Raw genomic sequence first — 21,877 nt, 5'->3', positions numbered from 1 at the left:
GAAATGATATTCTTGAATCAGTTTAGTTCATAATATATCCACTAGGTGGAGATGTCTCTCTTCTAGCTGCAACCTGGTTTTCAGTGTGTGCAAGACATCCAATCTAGTCTTCTGTGCCCTGACACTTCTGTATAAAGTGATGCTTTGATAGGCATTGAGTCAACACATAACAGCTACATATTAATAATAACTACAATATGAATAATAGTACTGCAATAAAAAAACTAGCATATGATAAATGGCTTTTCTTATTAACACACACCTGCACACATGATGCGATTAGACTCTGTCCTGGTCTTTTTCTACATGCTGGTTTCTTGACTGTGCTTGTATCCCACTCCCTGGTGCACTCTTTAACATAAGGACATTTGTCCCAAGCCTCACTAGACTACATTACCTTTTAAAATATGATGTCTTACATTCATCATGATTGCAGTGAACTTCAATGAGACACTGCATTAAAACGTACTGTCCCTCCTTGATCCATCTGCAGAATAATGAATGCTGTCCTTACAGCTTCCATACTACTCTTCTGAGGGATATGTAATTAAGCCACATCATTCAAACAGCGATACATATTCATCAGGTGCTCCTGCAGACTTCAGATGGGCCGAGAATGCAAATACAGAATACAGCCACTTCTTATTATTCGCTGATCGTGGACAGACCCTAACGCACAACCATTGTGCTGTTTTAAGGATCCCAGGGGACATCTGCAGTGCTCTCATGAATCAGGCCTTCCTCTCAAGAAGCCCTCAGAATCTTCTACTGTCTGATTGCCTTTTGCACGAGCCAATCACTTGAGCGTGTCAGACCCCTCTCCAGACTGATGTTCTCTGAATGACACGCATCTGTCCAACGCTTATCTCCACACAAGAAAATGGGGATATTCAAGTATAGTCTGGAGTTCAGTGATATTGATGAATGTCTGGAATTCATGTCAGAGTTGGGTCTGACTCAGAAGCCTCTATTTCAATATAAGTGCCGTATATCTCCAATAATCTCTGAATGTACCTCTGGTGTAAATGTATGGTCTTTGGCAGCAAGTTACTGTGGTTCGCTAAAACGTGTTTTCGTCATGATTTATCAAGAATGAGCTAGTTACGGGAATTGACCATCCAGGTCCAGAATACAATCTCCGAAGGATATTCCAAAGTCATGTGCACTCATTTCTTCAGTGCATGTCTACATTTAAATAAAGCGTTTGTTGTCCGCCATGGCTAGACGGGAGCAGAGGCAGGCTGGGGGGGGAGAAGGGTCTACCTGTCTACACTGGTCTCCTGAAGGCGGTTGTTCATGATTGCGAAGGCGCCCACCCCTCCGGAGAAGCCGTTGTGGCGGGCCTGGCTTTGGCGTGGGCCCTGGTGGGCCGTCTCGCACAGCTGCTTCTGCAGCAGGGCCAGGGACACCTTATTAGAGGCCGTGAAGTCGTTCACCGAGATCATCTCCCCAGAGAGCCGGCGCCCCACGCCGTAGGCCCCGTCGGGCCCCGCTCCGGCGTCCGTCTCGCTGTCGCACACCGTCTCCACCGAGGCGTCCGTGTAGCGATGCCGGCCCGCCGGGCAGTGGGACGGCGCAGGCTGCACCGCGTTGCGTTTGAGCCGCTGCTGGCGGAGCCTGGCGGGCGGGGGCCTGAGGGTGGGGTGCTTGTTAGGGAGGCAGGGGCAGCACAGCCTCCAGCAGCCCCTCAGCGAGGGACACGGGCAGGAGCAGCAGTGGCCCGGGCACGCCAGCTTGGCCAGGATCCAGTTCAGCGTCTGCTTGATGATGATGGAGATGACGTTGAAGAGCGAGTAGATGCAGCACACGCCCATGAGGATGAAGAGGCAGTTCCCGAGGCGGTAGGCTTCCTGGGCCTCGTAGCGCTCCCTCTGGCTGCTCACCAGGTCCCCGAAGCCGATGGTGCTGAAGGCCACGAAGCAGAAGTAGAGGGAGTCCACGTAGCTCCAGTCCTCCATGGTGCAGTAGAGGGTGGAGGCGCTGCAGGCGATCAGCACCGAGGCCACCCCCAGGATCAGCATCACGTAGTAGACCGACGGCTTCCAGCCTTCCAGACTGTCCTCCTCACTGTGGGGCTCCTCCCCGCCCGACGAGCCCCCGACACCAGCTCGCCTCAGTCGCCGCTCGTGACACCAGCGCATGATATAGGCGAGCATGGTGATGATTCTCTCCAGAAAGAGGTTGAAGAACAGGATGGTAGCGGCACAGCCGATGAGACCATAGAAGATAAGGAATATTTTACCAGCTATGGTAGCTGGAGTCGTCATTCCAAAGCCTGGAAGGTGGGGAAAACCGTGTCATACAATTTGAAAGATTGTTGGAGTAGAGAAGAGAACAGAGGAGGGGAATTAAGAAAAAGAGAAAGACAGATGTTTGTTCCGTCACAAGTAAAGATTGCAGTGGTATCACAGTGAGACACATATTGACCTCATGCCTCAGAATAGACCTACTGGAGGAAAACAGCACCAAACTCTCCTGAAGCTCACCTTAGCCTCAATGCTCTCTCACTACTCTGAATACTCTGATCCTCCTAAAACATCCTCTTCTGCCAGAGACAAACCTAAAACCACACGTTCTCAACCTGTTACAGTCTACAGGGGGGGGGGGAGAGAAGAAAGAGCAGTTGCCCAGCTCACCGATTGTGGAGACCACTGTGCCTACAAAGTAGAAGGCTCCGGAGAAGTCCCATCTGGGCCGGAGTGCGTCCACTCTAATGCCTGCCCCGTTGGCCTCTTCATACTGACGCAGCAGCATGTGGAGGTCTTTCCTGCTCACCCTGTGGTGCCGCGTGAAGTTGGCCAGCTGTTGGTCCCAGAGAAGGTGGGCGAGCAGCTCGGAGGGGCGCTCCAGAGCGGAGAAGATGGCCGCTCCACACATCAGGTAGAACAGGATGAGCCCAGCCAGGAGACAGAAACGTGCATTGTCCTCGTTTAGTGGCAGCCGAGAGCAGCAGCCACCGCGCCTACGAGCCATAACTGTGGTTGGCCCAGCAGAGAAACACCACTGCACTAACATGCACCTCCCACACCGATCTGTTTGTTCCCTGTTAATACACTACACACAGCAAGCCACCAACAACACATAATGCACTGACTACAATACGTATAAAGATATTCGTTGGAAGCTTAAATCACAGAGCTGCAGGTTTGTCCAAATGCCTTTCTATGATATAAGAAAAATGACTAAATGTAAATGACTAAATGTAAATGTAAAAAGCGTCCAGGAAGTGTCCAGGTTGACAGAATAAGACAAGGATAGTTCCATACACACAAGGAGTAGTCCTATAGGCTGGTAGGGAAGAGCCAGAATATCTGGACCGGAGGGTATTATGGGTTGGTACCACTGAGCCTTTCACAGTGAATTGATGTCCATTCAGCTGAATAGCCATACAACTGCTCTGGAATTTTCCGTCCTCCAACAAATTGTTCAGCATTCTTAATATTCTGACCAATTTATATTCTTAATATAAGTTGGTCTATTTTCTGACCTGAAATAAATTAGACCAATGAAGATGCATAAACATAGACTCCAAAAAACTCCTAGTAGATGTTAAACAATATTCTTTAACGTGCCTAAATAGTAAAGCAGTATAAACAGTAAATTGATTCGACCGTTTTAAAATTATTTACGATTTTGGATTATGCATCATAGTAACAGAACTAATAACTCAAATTGACTAATATTAAAAAACGATTGTTGTCTTTAAAATAAAGCAAATTTAAACTCGATTTTACTTACGACGTAATACTTTTCGTTTAAAAGAATCAGAATCCTTACATCCGCAATTTTGTAAGACAACTCACCGTGCGTCGAGTTCCACGTTCTTTTGAGAGTAGACTGCTTGCACGGTAAGAAGTGATCAAGTAAGACTTGGGGATTCATATTTTTTGTTGAAAAGTGAACGGCACTATGACTCAATGTTGACATCATATATTCATTAAACACAATCCTCCGGACGGTATATGTTTGTGTGTGCGGGGGGAGCGATAGATAATAGAGAGAACGATTGAGAAGAGAGAGAGAGGGAGAGAGAGACACAGAGAGAGAGTTAGAGAGAAAAAGAGAGAGAAAAAGAGAGAGCCACATTGGCCACCTTGATTGGTGTAATCATTTCTTGATTTTAGGAGCGGTCCTCCAGCCTAATCAATGTTCACTTTAGTTTCCTTCTGACTTTCTTCATTTTCAATATATTATGCTGTAATCAAACAACGGGTTGTTGTTTTTGCCATGCTTTCATTGACCATTAACATATTTTTAATGCCACCTGTAAGCCGGTTCATGATTAAATCAAATATAGTAAGTTGTACACTGCTATTGGAAAGTTTTGTCTCATCTGCTCTGTAGACAGAGTGGGTGGATCTGCTTTGTTCACCCTGATTGTTGTCTGTGTCTGTCCCTTCCTTTAATCTTGGATGTAGGGTGAGGGAGAGGCCAGGGCCTCCTCCTTTTTTGGATTCTGTTTTCTGCAGGAATAAGTGCCCAGGTGTAGAAGAAAGAGACCACATATGTCAACGTAATGACACTTGCTTTAGTAACACCTGGAACATATCCTCGGACGCTATCTGCGTGAATCATGTTTTTCCTATCATCTGACATGCTATATTTTAATCATAATTTATTTTTTGTATTTCCTATATACAGTGAATATGAAGAGTTTTGTTACATTTTGCATTTTTTTTTATTTAACCTCTTCATTTAAGCATCTTTTATTTTACATATAATTAAAGAATAATAAGAGTCAACACAGTGACATGGTTATTATGATACAACTGACAATTCACAGTGGCATGGAATTATAAGGAAGGATAAAATGGACATATATTTAAAAGCATGATTATTTTCAATTAAAACATACAGTGGAAATGTGATGGGATTATGTAACCCAGTTGGTCTCTTTGTGGCCAACAGACAGTGCTGACATTTTCAGAAGGCACTGTAGACATATACACACAAAAATAATGACACAGAAAAAAACACAAATATACCCGACACAGACAGGAAGAGACAGACTGCTAAGACACAGTCTCAGAGTAGTGGGGAAGATTGAAAAGCTTGTACTCGAGCAGCAAATATCAGCACATGCTTTTCCACTTCTGTGTTGATTTCCTGCTGTGAAGCATTTGGATTCTTCTGCAAAAAGTCAACAATGCTTTGGATACATTCTCCCTGTGTGAAGGGAAAAACTGTGAGTCTAGACTTTTACTGTATATTAACTAATATAAAAAACGTATATTAAATAATCAAATTCAAACTAATTACTGTGTGGCAATATGTAAACATAGGATCACGTGCATCCCATCTTGTCCATTTTAAAATACACAAACCTTATAGGCATCCACTTTCCCTTGTCCAGTAATACGGTTCATGAGCTCTCGTGCCACCTGAATACCTGTGACAGCCGTCAAAAACCCCTTATCCTTTTCGTCGTCAGAACGGAGCCAACCCAGAAAAGCCAACTGAGAAATTAAAAAGAACGAGGACAGATATGAGGACCAACGTAAGAGGTGTACGATTTAACACTAGGCCCATCTTAGTCCAGCTAGACTAAAAGCCCTGATGTATTTTAACAGCTTCAACTAGCTAACCAGTTAAATTATCATAGAACTATTCTCATGTAATTTGGAAAAAGCATTTGCTAAATGAATAGCGTTTAATGTAAATGTAATTTCTAGAGGTTGAAAACCACCTCTACTGAAGCCGCAATTGTTTACCTGTTGAACTAACTGCGAATTTGACATTTCACCCCCTGAGCTGGTTGGCGTTGACATATTCGTAATTAACTGTTTTACTAGGTAACGTTGCTAACTTTGTAATTGGTAGCACACTATAAATATAGGTAGCTAATTACAATAATCCAGAACAACGTTAACGCGACAATCTTGCCAGCCAATAATGCACCACACCCCTTGAAGACCAACTTCCTGTTTACATTTTCTTCTTTGTGTATTCTGGTTTACGTTGAAGTCATTTTACTCCCTACTGCCACCTACTGGTTAATGCGGTAACAGGATGCAATTTACACATTGCTAGGAGAAGGGTATTCCAAAAAGAATGACCTCTAGGATGCGTTAAATTATTACAAATAATATGACAGGATATTCATTAACACAGTAATCATATTTCATGTTTATTGTGAAAATTAATGCAATTTAAGTTTGACAAAGTGTATCTGAACGATAAGAGCATCCAATATGCTCTACCCCAACTACTCTTCACAAGTCATCATTAATTTATACAGCACTGACAATTGCTTACAAACAATATAGACGTATCATAGAGAGTAAAATAAATATATCGGTCAGCTCTCTCTTGATTTGGAGAAAGTGCCTAGCTGCTTTGTGTTCACATCTTTCAGTTGTTCCAGCTGCCGTTCCCCACGCCTGTAAAGGTATTCGATGTGCATGACATCAGTCTTTTTGAGGCGGGAGTTTTCTCGAAATTCATCCCGTATTCTGGGTAAGAAGCCTGGCTTGTCCTGGCCAGCTCGGAGGAACTGTCGGTAAAGAGACAACACCTGCTTCTGCAGTTTACTGTGACGAACCATAGTGTCAGGCACTGGGGTCTGAGAATGGCTGCTGCCGATGTTAGAGAAGCACCAACCAGAGATTTGGTCTGGGGGAGGAATCTACTGACGTCTGTCAAAAGTCAAGCATCAGTGCAAGAGCCACCTAAGAAAATGGGTAAAATTAATTTGCATGTTAGATGACATTGGAGGCTTATCAACAGAATAATTAAGGTTATTATAATAACCTTAGATGATCATGTAATGAAAATCGCCTGTTTTTCCTAAGCTACTCATTTAGATTATACAAATATCTCAAATGCCCTAGGCCTATTTGTAAGTTCACATAGGTGAAAAGCGTCTGCTAAATGAATAAATGTAACTGGTACATATTGCAACAGCTTTCAAGGTATCTGCTAGCTCTGTGTTTGAAGTTTAAGTTAGCTAGCTAACCTAAGCATTCGCTACTTACCCTGTACCACTCAATGTCAACCTAGAAAGATGGTTCAGTTATCCTGGAAGGCTGATATACGTAGAGGATCTTTCACTCATAAATTCTAGGGGGGACTTTGTCAATTATATATTTTTTATCCTCTTCTAGCACCACTGCTGCTCGACCTCAGTGAACATGTTTGTTGTTGCGAAAGCTAAAGACAACGACTCTGTTACAACGGGGTTACACTGCCCTCTAGTGACTTGGCTGTTTTACTTACACGAATATGAAACGGTGCCAATCCCTGCACCGAAAAACAATAGATCAAACCTATTCGGTTGGCAGGTCATCTTTATTTAACAAAATATATTTTGCACAGCCACCGTTAACTTTGCATAAAACCAATGCACAGTAATATAAACATTACAGTAGATACCAGCTTAGTAAGTGCAATTCAATAGGCTTAAGGTACAGTACAGTATACCTTATATGGACGTGCGAAATTGTTATTTCACTCATTAGCAAAGCAGTCAGTCAATGGATTGAATTCGATTTGTAGTATCTGAATGAAGTGTTGACCCTTAGGCTATCTGTGTTGCAGACCTTCTTATGTCAAAGCATATGTATCACCGTTAGAAGCTATGATGTACAGTAGAATATAAATTGCATTTTAATTAGCAGTAACTTTAGCCAGTAATCCACTCTATTTACTAAGTATAGGGCTAAGGTTTTAAGTTGATTGGAGTTTCTAGGACTCTTTCATAAGAGATTGGCACTAAGATAAAATGCATTATCTTTACTTTATATGTGCACTAATAGATGCACTGACATCAATACATTTGGTTACACTCAATGTGTTTTCTATTTTAAAGTCTGAGTGGTTGGAAAAGGGATATTACATAATTTAAAGTATTTTCACCAACTACATACATCATTATCTTGAACGTCTTCAACATCATGTTACAGTTCGCACTTTAACACCACATACTTACTGGTATGGTTTAACCATATAAATAACATTACAGTAGCTGTTGTTTGAGAATGTTTCTGATCTATACCAAACCAATTGGAATGAATATAACATAAGTTCTAAACAGTCCTTGGACATTATTCCTAATGGATCAGAGCCCCAGGTATTCAGCCAGGAACACCACCACTACCTTGATGAGTTCTCCACAGTCGCAGAATGGATGTGCTGCGTTGTGTCCTCCAGAGTGTGCAGAAAGGAAGGGAAGGGCGTTGCGATCATATGCAGCACGGGAACACCTGCAGGCATGGAAGGTGGACGTGGAAAGGGTAACGAGACAGGGAAGAGGGGAGTAGACTAATGAGACAGAGTGGAAGCCAGAGGGCACTCAGGATAATCAAGGGGAAAGAACAGGTTCTTAAATCTAACTCTGCTTCCCATGTCTAACCTATCCATGGTTATATGGACTGGTATACATGTAGTGCTCCCTTACCCTTTTTCAGAAAGGGCAGGTGGTCGTCGTCGACCGGACCCATCTGAATGTCCTTCCTGAAGTAGCTCTGCTCTCTGGGGTGGGAGGCCAGTAAACCCAGCTTGTGGAGCTTCTTCTCTGTCAGTAGCGACATCGCATCGCATCAGAGAGCAGGCACGAGGGAGGGGGACCACCAGAGACAGGAACAGAAAAGGGAGAAAGGTATTTTCCACATGAGCCATGGTCTACGATTTCAGTGACATTCCGCCTATTAAACGCAAATGCTAGAAGAGCAGGAAGGTCTGGAGGGTCTTCGTACCAATAAATATGAGTCGATCAAACCAGCGGACTGTGTCGTCGAAATGGCTGATGAACGTTGGGTCCGGGGCACCAATGAGATTGAACAGAATAAATAGATCCTGAGAATTAGAATGACAATTTAGCACCCATCATGAGGCTCAGAAAGGGTAGAAAGATGCAAGCCTCTCATCATCTAACCCTTACCAGGGCCTGTAGGAGGTTGGCGTCTTTAGCTCCAGATGGGTGTGGGTTGCGGGACATTTGGTCAGCGAGGTAACGTGAGCCGTAAAGAGAGTCTGCCGGGGTCCACTCCCCAAACGCCTCCTCCCCATCAAAGAACACCAACTGCAAGGTCACCTGTGACATCTTTAGCAAACAGAAACACAAAACGGAAGAATGGACATTTCTTGAGTCTGTAAACCATTCTGTCTCAACAATATTCTAGAGCTGGTGATGATATGGTGTAGTCCAGCCAGAATATGAGTAAGTATTCGTAATATTTGAGACTAATCCCTTAGTGTTCATTATCAAATAAGAATACATTAATCATCTGTGACCTTGGGTCAGATTTTCTATGAATAGACTGACAACCCTGAAGAAAGGTAGACACTTCAGCAGGCCAGGCAGTGGACACTGTGAAACTTCACCCAGTCATCAGTTTTCCCGCAGCTTTCTGCAAAACTGACATCCGATATCCTGCTGCAGACAGGAACTTTAGAGGATCTGGACAGTCATCACTTTCTTTGCAGCCTTCAAAGTTTGCTCACATTCCCAACGGACAAGAATACGTCTTACCTGTTGTTTAAGCCCTCTGAGGTGTATATCCAGAGCGGTGACCATCTCCAGTATCATAGCACACGGAACAGCAGCGTCACTGGCCCCTAGAAATCTCCTGAGAGGACCGTCGGGGGTTTTCGAGTTGGCAGGGATGTCTTTGGAGTCATAGTGGCAGGCCAGCAGCAGGCGGCGAGGGGCTGAGGGGTCCAGAACTGCCAGCACGTTGGAGAAGTTGATTGGTCCCTTCGGGGTGGGTGAGTTGAAAGTGTCAATCTCCAATGACCAACCGGCTGAGAGCGACTCCAGATGGGAATAGATGTGCTGAAAGCAGACAGTAAAATAGCATAATAACACTGCAATAACCATACCAGTAATACCAACTCTATGAAACACCGAAATAAATAGACATAGGTTAAATGTCACTTATTATGGTGCTGTCATTATTATCTGTGATTATATGTGAAGTACACTTGGGAAACTAAGGTGCCTATATTGAAATAAAGGCCTTTTTACCTCTCGCACCATGCGGCTGCCTTTAGTGCCTGGCAATCTCTCAACCAACATTGGTCTCAGATGAAAATACCACAGCCTTCCTCCTTTCACCAGAGCCACCAGCCGCTTGACTTGGGCGATGGTGGGTCTACTGGGTTTATGACTCAACTGCGTTGGAAGATAAGAAGCAGCATGTAAGTAGGTTTTAATCATAATTCGGCCTAGTTTTGAATTTTCCTATATTTAAACATCTTCTCAACCACTTACCTTGTCCCTTAAAAGGTCTGGCTCACGAAAATGTATACTGTCGTCACCATGAATAAGATCATCGTCGCTCTGTTCAAACGATGAGAGGGAAACCCCAAGGGCTAGAGCCATGGCCAGCATCCCGCATAAACAGATGAGAAGCAGTCGAACACGGGACATCCGGAGCCCGTTACAGCGTCCCACGCTGCATTGACAGCCTCCCGCTGGTCTGTTCCTTCGAACGGTACTCAACATCTTCTTGCAGCGCTTTCATACATCGTAGACCTCCATGCCCTAAATGCTGTGTGTGTGGGCAACACACAGAGAGAGTGGGGGATTCATGTCACAAAACGACTGGACGCCCTTTGCCTGCGTATGAAACTAGAAATAAAATATGAACAGTCCATTCAATTGGCAAAATTCAATTCGATTCATATTTCAAATAAAAATACCACAATAATCGTATTGAGTTGTTGCTTTTAACTACCTGAATCGAGCAAGCGCACCGTCATGCTGAAATATGGAATGTGCCGTAGCCTATAATTGTTGATCTCCCGGTCTGCCTAAATCACCCAGCTGTCTCTTCAGAATAGCCTTCCTATCGAAACGCAAACCTACTGAAATGTGCCGGAGATAGGAGCTGAGCTACTGTAGGCTACAGCACAGAATTGTCTTGCATTGATGACTGGCGAAAATGCGCGTGCTGCGTGTTAAGAGACTGACAGCTAGCTATCCTTAATTTAAATATTTTTAGTTTTTCTCGTTAGATTATTTTAAATAATTACACAAAATGAGTAAAGACCCGAGGAGTGGTAATTAGAGAACACACAACAGTAAAATATCAGTAAATATAAACAATACGTGCACGTGTTACAACAATACACATTCAAATACACAATATATACACAATATATAATAGCTTATAAGCTATTATATAAGCTATTATATATTTTAGAATTTGTAAATGTATATTTCGAAACATTTCCGCCATGCAACCCTGTAGTTACGTTGGTGTCCAATGATCTTTCAATAGAACGCTCAATTTTATCCATTCAAAACTCGTGCTTACAGGAGATTGGTCGGGGTTTCCATAAAAAAAATATTTTTGGGGATCGGCCAGTTGTCTAAAGTCATTGTCCTTGATACAAGAGGAATTCAAGCTAACCTAGTTAATTTAAACTGCTATAACTTCCCCCATAGGTAAGGAACTACGTGAGCATAATCTTACTAATAATACACCTACCGAACAATATCTGTAGCTACTTTTATTGTAATGGTCCCTATTGCTCTATTTTACCAAGTACTCTACTGCACTGTAGGTAGCTACTCGCTAGCTAGTTAGATAGCTTACTAGGTTCGTCAAACTCGCCTCTAACTTTCTTTGTAGGCCTATACAAGCTAGCCAGTGGACTAAGTATGATTAAAGCCAGCCTAGCTACAATTGTATTTTAAATGGAAAAAATACTGGTCAACCAACAAAATAATTGCACATAGAGTAGGATCAGGTGAAGAGGAGGGACGTTTGTACTACTGTTTGCCATCCCGTTCAAATAAAGGGCGCTAGCTAGCCTGATCTACTTTAGATTCGATTCGAGAGGGCCTTATTTTTATTTATTTATATATTTGTCCATTCTGCAGATATTTGTGACGCCTCCTTGCGGGAGATTTGAGTAATGGCACCTGGACCCAAGGCCAGAGAGACAACTCGGAGGAGAAGGTAAACTGGCGTTGAAGAAGTTGTGACATAACGTGTGTGTCAAACTAATGAAAGAAAAACAGATGTGCAGCAGTATTTGTACAATACTATGATTTATACTGTTCCGTATTTGGATTATGCCCCACAGAAAGACAAAACTTGATTGGAGCACGTGCTGGAGCAACAGTCTGAAAGAGGTGGCTGGTCTGCTGCCTATGACTGAACCCAGACGTGGCAGAGCTCTTACAAAGGTCTAGTTTCATGTTTTGATGTATTTTAATGTGTATATATGTATTTTGGTACACATTTGAATTGGTATTAACCTACTTAGTAACTAGTAAGTAGTGATGCAGTAACATTAAATGTGCAATCTGTGTTTCCAGTTGGTCACCTCTTCCCTTCCCCTCTTTAGAAAGATACACTGATCAACATGCTACGCTACTTTGACTTCCTTCACGATAAGATCCAGAACCTTCAGAGTTGTCTGCCTCCCCACTGCGTCCCCCAGGAGCCGGGCACAGGTACATCAAAACAATCATGTCTCGCCCATCTACTGGACTGGTGATTTACTCTGAGATGTTTACGCTTCTAGTTGTTTAGTCCATATGTGTGTCCATCTAGGTTCAGGGTCCGAAAGCGAAGAGAATACCCCCTCAGAGCCCTGCAGCCCTCCACAAACTCTGAGGGCAAAGCGCAAATATCTCTGTAGCCGTGCCCGGAAGAAGTCCACAGGTAGGACTCTGGTTCCCCTCCCCCCGACTTTCCTAGACCGTTGTTAGATGATCTGAAAACAAAAGAAATCTGCGAGTGTGACCACAGGTCCAGGTTTGCCCGCAAAAAACCCTCATATTTTTGCCCCTTACAGAAATCAAGTTGGAGGTTCAGGATGAGAGAAAAAGACAGAAGAGAGAGAGGAGTGCCAGTGGAAGTAGATCCTACACCTATGAGGATGATGGGCAGTCTCCTCCCATGTGGAGCATGTTCTCTGATTGGTCAGACCTCCAGCCCAGCAGCAGCTATGAGCAGTGGTCTGTGGGTGACAGCGACTCTGTTCCGAGCTCCATGGATTCAGCCTTCAGCCTCAGTGAGACTCTTCCCTTGCCCACGCCTCTGGAAGGTGCGTGTGCAGCCGGTGTGTGGTGAAACTCACTCCTCAAGTATGTAACAGGCCACCCGCGTCGATGAATTGCTAGCTTTTCGTTGGCGTAGTTGGTAGTTGTGGCGCTTGGGAAGTCAGAGGTGGTAGGTTCGACTCCTGGTCGGAGCGGACAGTTGCCCGTATGCCTCTGACGGAGCTTGCAAGACCGCGTCTGTTACAGGTGGGCCTGAAGGGATCCTACATTTAGCTGTTTAGCTATAGCTGTGTCTGTGTGTAGGCGATCTCTTTCCAAAATCAATGGTTTTGTCTTTTAGGGAACAGTGCTGTGCTCTGGTCTCCACTGGGAGGGGACTGCTCAGTGTGTCAGGATCTCACTGTCAGTGAGAGCAGCCCAGGCAGCGTGGTCTTCGACACGCCCCCAACAGGGTGAGTTTCATACACAAGACAGTTGTACATGTGTGTGTGTGTGTGTGTTGTCCATCCTTATGAGAGTGTGTGTGTGTGTGTTTCCAGGCCAGGATCGCTCCTTGTGAAGGACCGCATGTTCGGAGTAGTTGTGCCTGTGGGAGTGCGAAGGTTCCCCCTCCTCAGCCCCGCTGCCATGTCCAGGCAGCCCCCCCCACTGTTCCCCCTGCTCCCTCTCTTAGGAGCGGGGGACTGTCTGAACCTCAGCCCCTCCCTCCTCACCTCCCCAGCCCGGGGCCTCAACCACTGCCTGCTGCCAGAGGGCCAAGAGGAACTCCAGGGTAACACACACACACACACCAGCGCTCTCTCACAGCCAACATCTGGCCCTCTGATGTGGTGTTGCAGTTCAGGGTTACAGTAGATCATCTGACGGGAGGCTGTTTAGTGTGAATTTAGTACATAAAGCTCAGAATGGTGCATTTTAGACCACATAGGTTAACGCTGTATCATCAACACCAGCACCGGTGTTTTGGGACGTGGGCCAAACTCTCGAAAAACAAACTGCTGAATCTATTCGCAGCCCTATTTGAGGATGTTTGGGTCACCCCCAAAACCAGCCACACTCGAGTATCCATCCGCCCACGCCATGACCCCATTGACTCGGTAAGGCCCATTATCCAACATCAAGATCAATCTACCAGCATGTTACTGCACGCACTGCCTATTACACATGTATGCAGTGTGTTAGGTGTCAGCTCAGCATGGTCACGCAGTCGCTGCCGCCCCCTAGGTAGAGGAGGAAGAAGCTGTCGTGCCTCCTGAAGCGTGGTTGGAGTCCCAGAGCGAGGGGGAGGAGGGGGACGCCACCTGGACCCCCAAGCTCCAAGGCCCCACGAAGAAGACAAGCAAAGGACGCCGCCGCCGCCGCAGAGCCAAGGCAGCCACCAGGGGGCCTCAGCGCGCCCCTCCAAATCTGAAGAAGAAATGCGTCAATGGCTTCATCATGTTCTGTCGCGTCAACAGGAAGACTTACCTCCGGTGAGTGACCTTTTGCCCTCTGACCTCCAGCCAGAGAGGAACCCACCTCTGTGTGTGTACGCTAACATGCCTGCTGTGTTCGGTGACAGCTCCCATCCTGGAACCCCCTCCACCGTGGTCACCAAGGAGCTGGCCAGCTTGTGGCACATGATGCCCAAGCAGGAGAAGAGAGTATACTGGTCAGTATCACCATAAGTGAACAGGAGTCACATGCTACTGGATGAGTTGTAGGAAGGAGTTTCCTTGCCATCAACAACTGTAATGCGGTTAGAACTGCATTTCTAGTCCTTGATTACCTGCAGCCTTTACCGCACGTTTGTATATCACTGTAGGTGTCTGATGGAGGAATATAAGTGGGAGTTCGGTTCTGATCTGTGTTCTCTCTCTCTCTCTCTCTCTCTCTCTCTCTCTCTCTCTCTCTCTTCCCTTCAGTCTGAAAGCTCGCACGTTCAGCCGCCAGCAGAACCGCAACGTAAGGATCGAGGGTATGGAGGAGGAGGAGGAGGAGGGCTGTGTGCCCAGTCCCCTCCACATGCTGCTGGCTCACAGAGACCTGTGTGCCGCTACCAGGGGAGGGATCTAGATCATTCTCCACACACACACACTCAGGCCACAGCACGTGTTATAAAGGACCAAAACACTCACCGATATGAAAGCGACTTTATGTCAGCGATGATGACACTTCAGTACCATACTTGTTGCTGGGCATGAGTGCATTTTGCAGTGGTATCCAAAAGACCATGTGTTTATGACCATATGCATCCTGCACTGGAAGTTTATATTTATTATGGGCATATTCAAATCAACGACACTGGTTTATTCATGAGCCACATAGTTAATTATGAGTTCTTTGTGAAGACATTAATCAACCTTACTCTGCAGAAGATTCAGCACACATAAACTAACAACACATTTTTAAAGGTTGCAGTTGTTTTTCTAAATATAGTTCCTCTAATGTTCAAATCTTTGATAGATATCTTTAATGATAAGTTATCATTAAATGCAATTTTTCTGTAGGTTTTGTTGGTTACAATGCCAAGCCTGTTTTTTATTTGCTATCTGGGTTTGTAATTAATGTCTGTATTTTATAATGCAAAACACTAAAGGAAGTACACCGTTTATAGCATAACAACTTACACCATTGACTGAAAGTCAAATGTATTGTCTATTTATACATGTTCTTACAGTACATTTACAGTATATTTAACATTTATACCTTCGCTGTCCTGTAGGCAGGAACTGAGTGCAACATGTTTTTAAAGTTAAACCAATTGTGAAATGTGTGTTAATTGTGTTATTATATTATATTACTATAACTTTTTATTATCTTATACTGTATGTGACGTTTGTTTTGAAAATAAAGTTAAATTTGTTGCCACAAAGTCTGAAAAATCGATCACATATTGATTCAAGCAAAGACCTCCAACTTGTACAGAAGGTTTAGGTCCAACTGTATATCTGTGACAGAAAGACAGGAAAATATGTCATTTACGTAATACCTAACATTTAATAAAATCAGAAAAAGATAAGATAACCATTTAAAGAATAGCGGAAAAGAACAGAAATATGAAATGTTTCCACTGTAGTTTTATATTTAAGGTTTATAGAAGCCATTCATCAGCTCAGAGAGCAGACGACTCATTTGCAGGTTAGTGAGTAAGTAAAATGTATTTGTCTAGCATCTCACTCAGATAAAAATCACAAAGTGCTTCACAACAAAATGCACACCACAAATTAAAATACAGCAATTAAAATAGAAAACATGACAAACAACCATAAAAACCACCAAAAGGTTCATCATTGTGATCAAACTGTGTGTGATATTGAGAAGTAGCAGAAGCCTGAACTGCAGCTTTTCCTCAGCTTTTAAACCCCAGCAGACCTGGGTCCACTTTGTCCATGCTTGAAACCGTCTCTTCATTACTTCCTGTCTGTTTGGGTCAGTGTACCCGGTGCCACATTGAACAACAGGGTAAGCTTCCGGAGCTGCTCATTGGCTGCGAGAGACTCCTCCCACAGACGCTGGTTGGTATCCCGCAGAACAGTCACCTCCTCCAGAAGGGCCATCTTGTCCTGCCTCTCCTAACAGACCAGAGAGCAAGATGGCAGTTAATCACAGTTTAGGGGGAATGGGAGACAGGAGAGTCAGGTAAATGTAGTTATGGAACATTGATCCAGGTTTTTTCCTCACCTTTTCCAGGTTGCTTTCCAAGTGTCTCAGTAGTGCCTCAAGGTAGTGGAGTCGTTTGGAGAGATCACTGGAAACCTCCCTACAGGATAAGATGAACGTGTTAAGATACAATTATTTCAAATGTGTGCGTGTGTGAGGGAGAGAGAGGCTATGGATACAGTACCTTCCCAGGTTTCTGTGGTGAGGAGGGCAGTGATTGGACAAGCAGGAGGCAGTATTATCCAATGATCCATGTGTATGAGGCTTGTTGTGAGACAGCTGGTTTATATTCCTCCGCACTTTAGCAATAAATAAGAAACACAACATAAAACTAAGGTATCAAAATTCATGTTGATATTCCGTTTCAGCAAAAGACATGGACACACCAAACAAACACACACACACACACTCACACACACACACACACAAGAAAACACTTCCTTACTATCACAGGCTTTGGCAGCATTGACCAGGTTGCTCCACTCTAGGCCCCAGGCTGGGTCTGGCTGGGGCAGAAGTTCAGGTTCCCAGTCCGCTATCAGGGAGAGGTCAGAGGCAGACAGGTTGTCCAGCTCAGGGCAGTCAGACACGGGGGAGCAGGCTAGGCTGGAGTCCAGTGTGCCACTGCCTAGACTGTTCCCAATGGATGGGCTTCGAAGGCTCTGACCGTACGATTAGAAGAGGTTGAGGCAGAAACGAAAGCCAATTAAATGTGAGTAAAAATAGGCCCTTGATTGTGCAAACTCCAGCTGAATTGAAAAATGTTACTTTTCATCAACTTTGAAGCATAACTGTTGGAGAACAATAGCTCACTGTGTTACTCTCAGGGTCGCCACTTGAGTTATCTGGTGTGTCCAGAATGATGAGTCTCCTCAGCTCCTCCTCCAGGTTGCTCTTGTGGCTCTGCTGAGGAGAGAGGGGCTCTCGCAAAGAGGCTTGGAGCCTGGGCTGACCAAATACATTCTGGGAGGTCATGTCCACCTGCCTGCCAAGAAATTCCGCAAAATCCCTTAGATGCATCGGTCCTGCTTATGCTCAACTTAATCCAACATAGTAGTCAGCTCAATCTGTCATGACGGAATTAATTCCCATATAAACTCCAGCTTTACACTCAAAAGTTACTCTCTCTAACCATAATACCACACCATACTGTGGCAGAAAACATGGATATTAACAAATAATCAAACTAGACAATACACTGTTCTTACTTTTACAATAAATTCTTAAATTCATAGAGACACTGAACCTTTTGATGCTGTTGCTGACAGAGTGGTTGTCGGTCTCAGTGGTTTTGCTGTCTCTCCTGGTCTTGTCTCTGGACTGCAACACAGGAATCGTCTTGGGGTGGACAGGCTGTGGGCTGGTCTGGTTCTGGGTGGATGGATCCTGGTGGTTTTCTCTAGGCTGACCCTCGTCCAGGTCCTGGTCTTTGGGGATCTGAAGAGTCTGGTTCCGACTGCCCTGGCTTGAAGCAGAGGAGCTTGAAGTGATGGTGGCCCTGAGCATGCGAGGTTTGTCCACATTGGAGGTGTTATATCCCTGAGGAAAACTGTGGACCCTGCAGACAAAACAAACACACACATAGCAGAGCCACAGGTATGGCACAAACACAAATACACTCAGCACAAACAAACACACACTACAAGCAAACACATAAAAGCACAGACAGGCAAACACCAAAGACGTCCACACACAGAGCAGGCACACAAAATCATACATTGCATGCAGTCAGGATCCACCTTCTATGACATGTAAAGTCCATTGAGACTTACCCAAGTATTAACCCAATTAGCTATGGTCCTTACTGGTTCCACAAAGCCCCACCCATTGTGTTTGTGTTTGTCACACAGAGTTCCAGAGGAGAGTGTCCCACATTCCCACTAAACCCCTCCCCCTCCTCCCCCCGTGGGAGCCCCTGACTCTCAGCTGACCCGGAATCTTCACACACAACACATCATGTTATCCACACATTCATTCAATCCCTTTCTCTCCCCCTCTCTCTCCCCCCTCCCTCTCTCCTAGATCTCACTCACCAAGGTCGAAAGACAGCCAGCCCCCTTCGGGGCAAGGGCAGGGTGTGAGCATGGTAACCCGGCCTCGGAGGCTTGACAGGGACGGCTCCAGCTGAACTCACATCTCCAGGGTTGGGGTCTCTAGGGTTTAGGCCGGATCTCTGAGGAGGGGGGCTGTACGTGCCCCAGCTATGCAGGGATCTAGGGGGGGTTCTGGGACAGGCATAGTGAGATGTGTCCTGTTGTTGAGCTCCACTGGGGACATGGACAGCAGGATTGACAAAAGCCCGGTTACTAAAAAAGATTGAGTCAAGTCCATGGTCAACACCCTTCTCAAGGAACCAACCCTCCTGAGTGGGACGAGAGGAGGCCATGATATGGAATGTTTCCCTGTAGGAGGGGAGACAAAACAACACCTTGACCTGAGAGAGAGAGAGAGAGAGAGAGAGAGAGAGAGAGAGAGAGAGAGAGAGAGAGAGAGAGAGAGAGAGAGAGAGAGAGAGAGAGAGAGAGAGAGAGAGAGAGAGAGAGAGAGAGAGAGAGAGAGAGAGAAAGAGAGAGAGAGAGAGAGAGAGAGAGAAAGAGAGAGATTGGTAAATAGATAACTGGCACGTTCCCCAGAGCATCATGACAATGTGACACAGCCAGAGAGAGAGTGATAAACCAAAAAAGACAAGAATGTTGGGTGTGTCTAACACAGTAATTGTGTATGTTGGAAAACCAGGCACATCCAGCTGTAACCTTGTGCAGTCTAGTTATCTTGTCACAAAGTAGAGTTCAGCTACTCTGATGGCTCCATGTGAGAGGGTCAACTGTCCCTGACTAGTCTAGAACAGAGACAGGCTATACGCCATGTAGAATAGAGGAGGGTTTGTTCACTCTGAGCGCCTGTGTGCAGTCAGTGCTCTCCTTGTCAACACCAAGCTGCATTGTGCTGAACCAGCAATTGATTTGTTAAAATCAGACTAAAACTATTAATTTGTAAAATATCACCTTGGTACCTGGTAGGAGGAAGCATGCGTCCACAAAGCAAGCATGAGCGAAAGTATTTTTTCAAATTAACTGTTGCCAATATAAATGTCAATTCTAAATTTCCGTAAAACTCTAAACACAAATCACAAATCACCTACATGACAATGAAAAAAGAATATACTAATAATCGTTAGTAGTAGTGCTGCTAAATACAAAATCAAAATTTTTCATACAACTCCAAGCACAAATCATAACTGGGATAGAGGGGTGATACAAATGATTGAGTCTCCATTTACATCCTCAAAAGTACATTAATTATTGCTGAAAAGACAAGAGACCTCAATATTCTCATATTTTACTGCACATGCTCTGCATACCATTCTGCAAATACACACCACTACTTACCAATACAAGTCAACATTAACCCTCCTTATCACACATAAGTTCAGGAATGACACAGTGCTCTGCCTCAATGCCTCTACAATTAGCTGACTTGTGTGTCTGCGCGCGCTCGAGTTTGTTTGTGTGCGCGCTGAATGGTGAATAACTCATCTGACTCGAAAACTGGATATACGCAGAAGCCCGTATTCATTCAAATGAACGAAATATTCAAACTCAGCCTGGCATCGCCGGACCAATAGTTTCGGGATTCTATATATATATATATACATATATATATTATTTAAAGTAGGGTAATGTCTACTTTCTATTATTTGTTGTATTGATTCTGCAAATAAAAAGCCTGAATACGTTTTTTATTTTGATCCCAGCCTTTTTTTCCATATAAAGAATGGTGTCGTTCAATAAACAACAATAGCGTTCCATCGTTGTTCGTCACCAATATTCGATTGTTCAATTACATTTATAAAAGTGTAATTCAAAGGAACACTTCAGAGAAGATGAACTGTCTTGTTGCTCCTGTATAAAACGGTTTTATTTTCTGTAAACATGGGACCCATAAGACGAATTATACCAGACTGGACAACATTTTTACCACAGCTGAAACAAACAATACAGGTATATTGTTATAATATATTTTCACTAATAGTTACTATAGTCTGCTTGAGTGTGTGATTAAATTATACTTTTATTCTACAGGAAAATGAGAATCAGAAGGTCCAAACCAAGTCCATCGAGACTTGTGTAGATGAGGAACAAGAAGCTCCAACCTACTTGGATGCCTCTCCAAGCACACAGTTCCACTACACCTGCGCCCCCAACTACCTTCAGAGTGTGACTGTTTTCTCAGGCAGCAGCGGCACAACTGTGGTTGGCTTCCAATGGGGACACGCCCTGATTAGGAGCAAGGTATGTAGCCCTAGGGAATTGATAGAAACCCAGAAATCAGACACGCAGAGTGGTGACACTGAAGACTTGTATTTCGCTACCCTCTGGGTGGAATCTTCTCTGAACCTCCCTTTCTGTCTGTAGATGGACATGTGGGCAGACAATGGGAAGGGCCAGTTGAGGCACTACCTGAGTGTTCCCATGGAGAAGAAGTACAGAGTCGAGCACCTCGTGTTTGTTCCAACCCAGCGTGTACTGGTGGGGGCCTGCAATGACATGTGTCTGAGGGTCTTCACTGACATCACCCAGAAGATCAGGGTGCTTTACCAAGCGTCCTGTCCTGCCATCGTGATCTGCATGCACTTCTGCCCGGAGACCAACCAGCTGCTGACTGGCAGCATGGGCCTCATTGCCTTCTGGGGCTTCAGGATCTCCCCGGACATTCCTCTGGGGCTGGTGAGGGTGCTGGACTGGAACTGTTGCTCCCTGAACAGGAACACCCTGGTGGGGGCCCTGGTGACCGAGCCCCAGACCTCTTCCGTCTACGCCCTCTGCAGCAACCGCATCAAGGCATTCGAACACACGGGCCAGAGGGAGCTGCTGCAGTTCAAGGGCTGCAGCCGAGGCCAACTGCGGTGCATCGCCACCGACAGGGTGCAGAGGTACATCTACACGGGGGGCGCTTGCGGCTACGTGCAGATATGGAGCAGGGACATCGCCGGGCTGCTGCATGAGTTCCGGGCCCACACCCACCCCGTGAGCTCCCTGCTACTGCGCCTGAACACCGGCAGCTTTCTGACGGCCTGCACGGGCGGCTGGGTGAAAGAGTGGAGCTCTGTGGGAGACCTGCTGTTTCAACTGTATGTGGATGAGCCTGGAGGGGTTCTGAGCCTGCTACTACTGGGGAAGGACTGCCTCCTGTGTCAGTCTCCCTCGTCCATGGTCGTCTGGCAGCTGCGCAGCCTGTACCGCCTCTACACCGACACTGGCTGTGACTTGCAGACGA

General features: G+C 45.1%; 5 protein-coding genes across 7 annotated transcripts; 1 reads left to right on the top strand and 4 right to left on the bottom strand.

Annotated features, from left to right (window-relative positions):
* Positions 1-5,945, bottom strand: kcnk12l (potassium channel, subfamily K, member 12 like). Of its 3 annotated transcripts, none has more exons than XM_047020860.1 (5): positions 5,712-5,930; positions 5,325-5,456; positions 3,739-5,166; positions 2,637-3,487; positions 1-2,275 (listed from the first exon to the last, which is right to left on the bottom strand). In XM_047020860.1, the coding sequence occupies exons 4-5, from the start codon at positions 3,013-3,015 to the stop codon at positions 1,260-1,262; spliced, it is 1,395 nt and encodes a 464-aa protein (XP_046876816.1). In that variant the 5' UTR covers positions 3,016-3,487; positions 3,739-5,166; positions 5,325-5,456; positions 5,712-5,930; the 3' UTR covers positions 1-1,259. The 3 variants fall into 3 exon arrangements, with proteins under 3 accessions (XP_046876816.1, XP_046876815.1, XP_046876817.1); XM_047020859.1 differs by having other exon boundaries at positions 3,804-5,166; XM_047020861.1 differs by having other exon boundaries at positions 2,637-5,130; positions 5,712-5,945.
* Positions 5,946-6,114: 169 nt separating this feature from the next.
* sdhaf1 (succinate dehydrogenase complex assembly factor 1) lies at positions 6,115-6,663 on the bottom strand. Its single transcript, XM_047020541.1, has one exon. The coding sequence runs from the start codon at positions 6,542-6,544 to the stop codon at positions 6,299-6,301; it is 246 nt and encodes an 81-aa protein (XP_046876497.1). The 5' UTR covers positions 6,545-6,663; the 3' UTR covers positions 6,115-6,298.
* A 973-nt stretch (positions 6,664-7,636) lies between these two features.
* On the bottom strand, positions 7,637-10,765 carry qpctlb (glutaminyl-peptide cyclotransferase-like b). Its single transcript, XM_047020682.1, has 8 exons — positions 10,677-10,765; positions 10,211-10,490; positions 9,965-10,111; positions 9,470-9,772; positions 8,879-9,040; positions 8,694-8,793; positions 8,396-8,512; positions 7,637-8,201 (listed from the first exon to the last, which is right to left on the bottom strand). Exons 2-8 carry the CDS (start codon positions 10,442-10,444, stop codon positions 8,092-8,094), a joined length of 1,173 nt encoding a protein of 390 aa, XP_046876638.1. The 5' UTR covers positions 10,445-10,490; positions 10,677-10,765; the 3' UTR covers positions 7,637-8,091.
* Positions 10,766-11,280: 515 nt separating this feature from the next.
* On the top strand, positions 11,281-15,768 carry LOC124468039. The gene is made up of 12 exons (XM_047020599.1): positions 11,281-11,389; positions 11,828-11,906; positions 12,034-12,136; positions 12,298-12,406; positions 12,507-12,617; positions 12,751-13,017; positions 13,299-13,410; positions 13,498-13,730; positions 13,973-14,055; positions 14,183-14,430; positions 14,520-14,609; positions 14,863-15,768. Exons 2-12 carry the CDS (start codon positions 11,863-11,865, stop codon positions 15,011-15,013), a joined length of 1,551 nt encoding a protein of 516 aa, XP_046876555.1. The 5' UTR covers positions 11,281-11,389; positions 11,828-11,862; the 3' UTR covers positions 15,014-15,768.
* Positions 15,769-16,176: 408 nt separating this feature from the next.
* On the bottom strand, positions 16,177-20,050 carry LOC124468275 (signal-induced proliferation-associated 1-like protein 3). The gene is made up of 8 exons (XM_047020934.1): positions 19,990-20,050; positions 18,634-19,034; positions 17,847-18,158; positions 17,414-17,585; positions 17,046-17,262; positions 16,785-16,899; positions 16,622-16,700; positions 16,177-16,512 (listed from the first exon to the last, which is right to left on the bottom strand). The coding sequence occupies exons 2-8, from the start codon at positions 18,984-18,986 to the stop codon at positions 16,351-16,353; spliced, it is 1,410 nt and encodes a 469-aa protein (XP_046876890.1). The 5' UTR covers positions 18,987-19,034; positions 19,990-20,050; the 3' UTR covers positions 16,177-16,350.
* Positions 20,051-21,877: the final 1,827 nt, after the last annotated feature.

Source organism: Hypomesus transpacificus, chromosome 5 (genome assembly GCF_021917145.1).
Source record: "Hypomesus transpacificus isolate Combined female chromosome 5, fHypTra1, whole genome shotgun sequence".
Classification (NCBI taxonomy): Eukaryota; Metazoa; Chordata; class Actinopteri; order Osmeriformes; family Osmeridae; genus Hypomesus; species Hypomesus transpacificus.
This window is presented reverse-complemented; position numbering and strand designations above follow the sequence as displayed.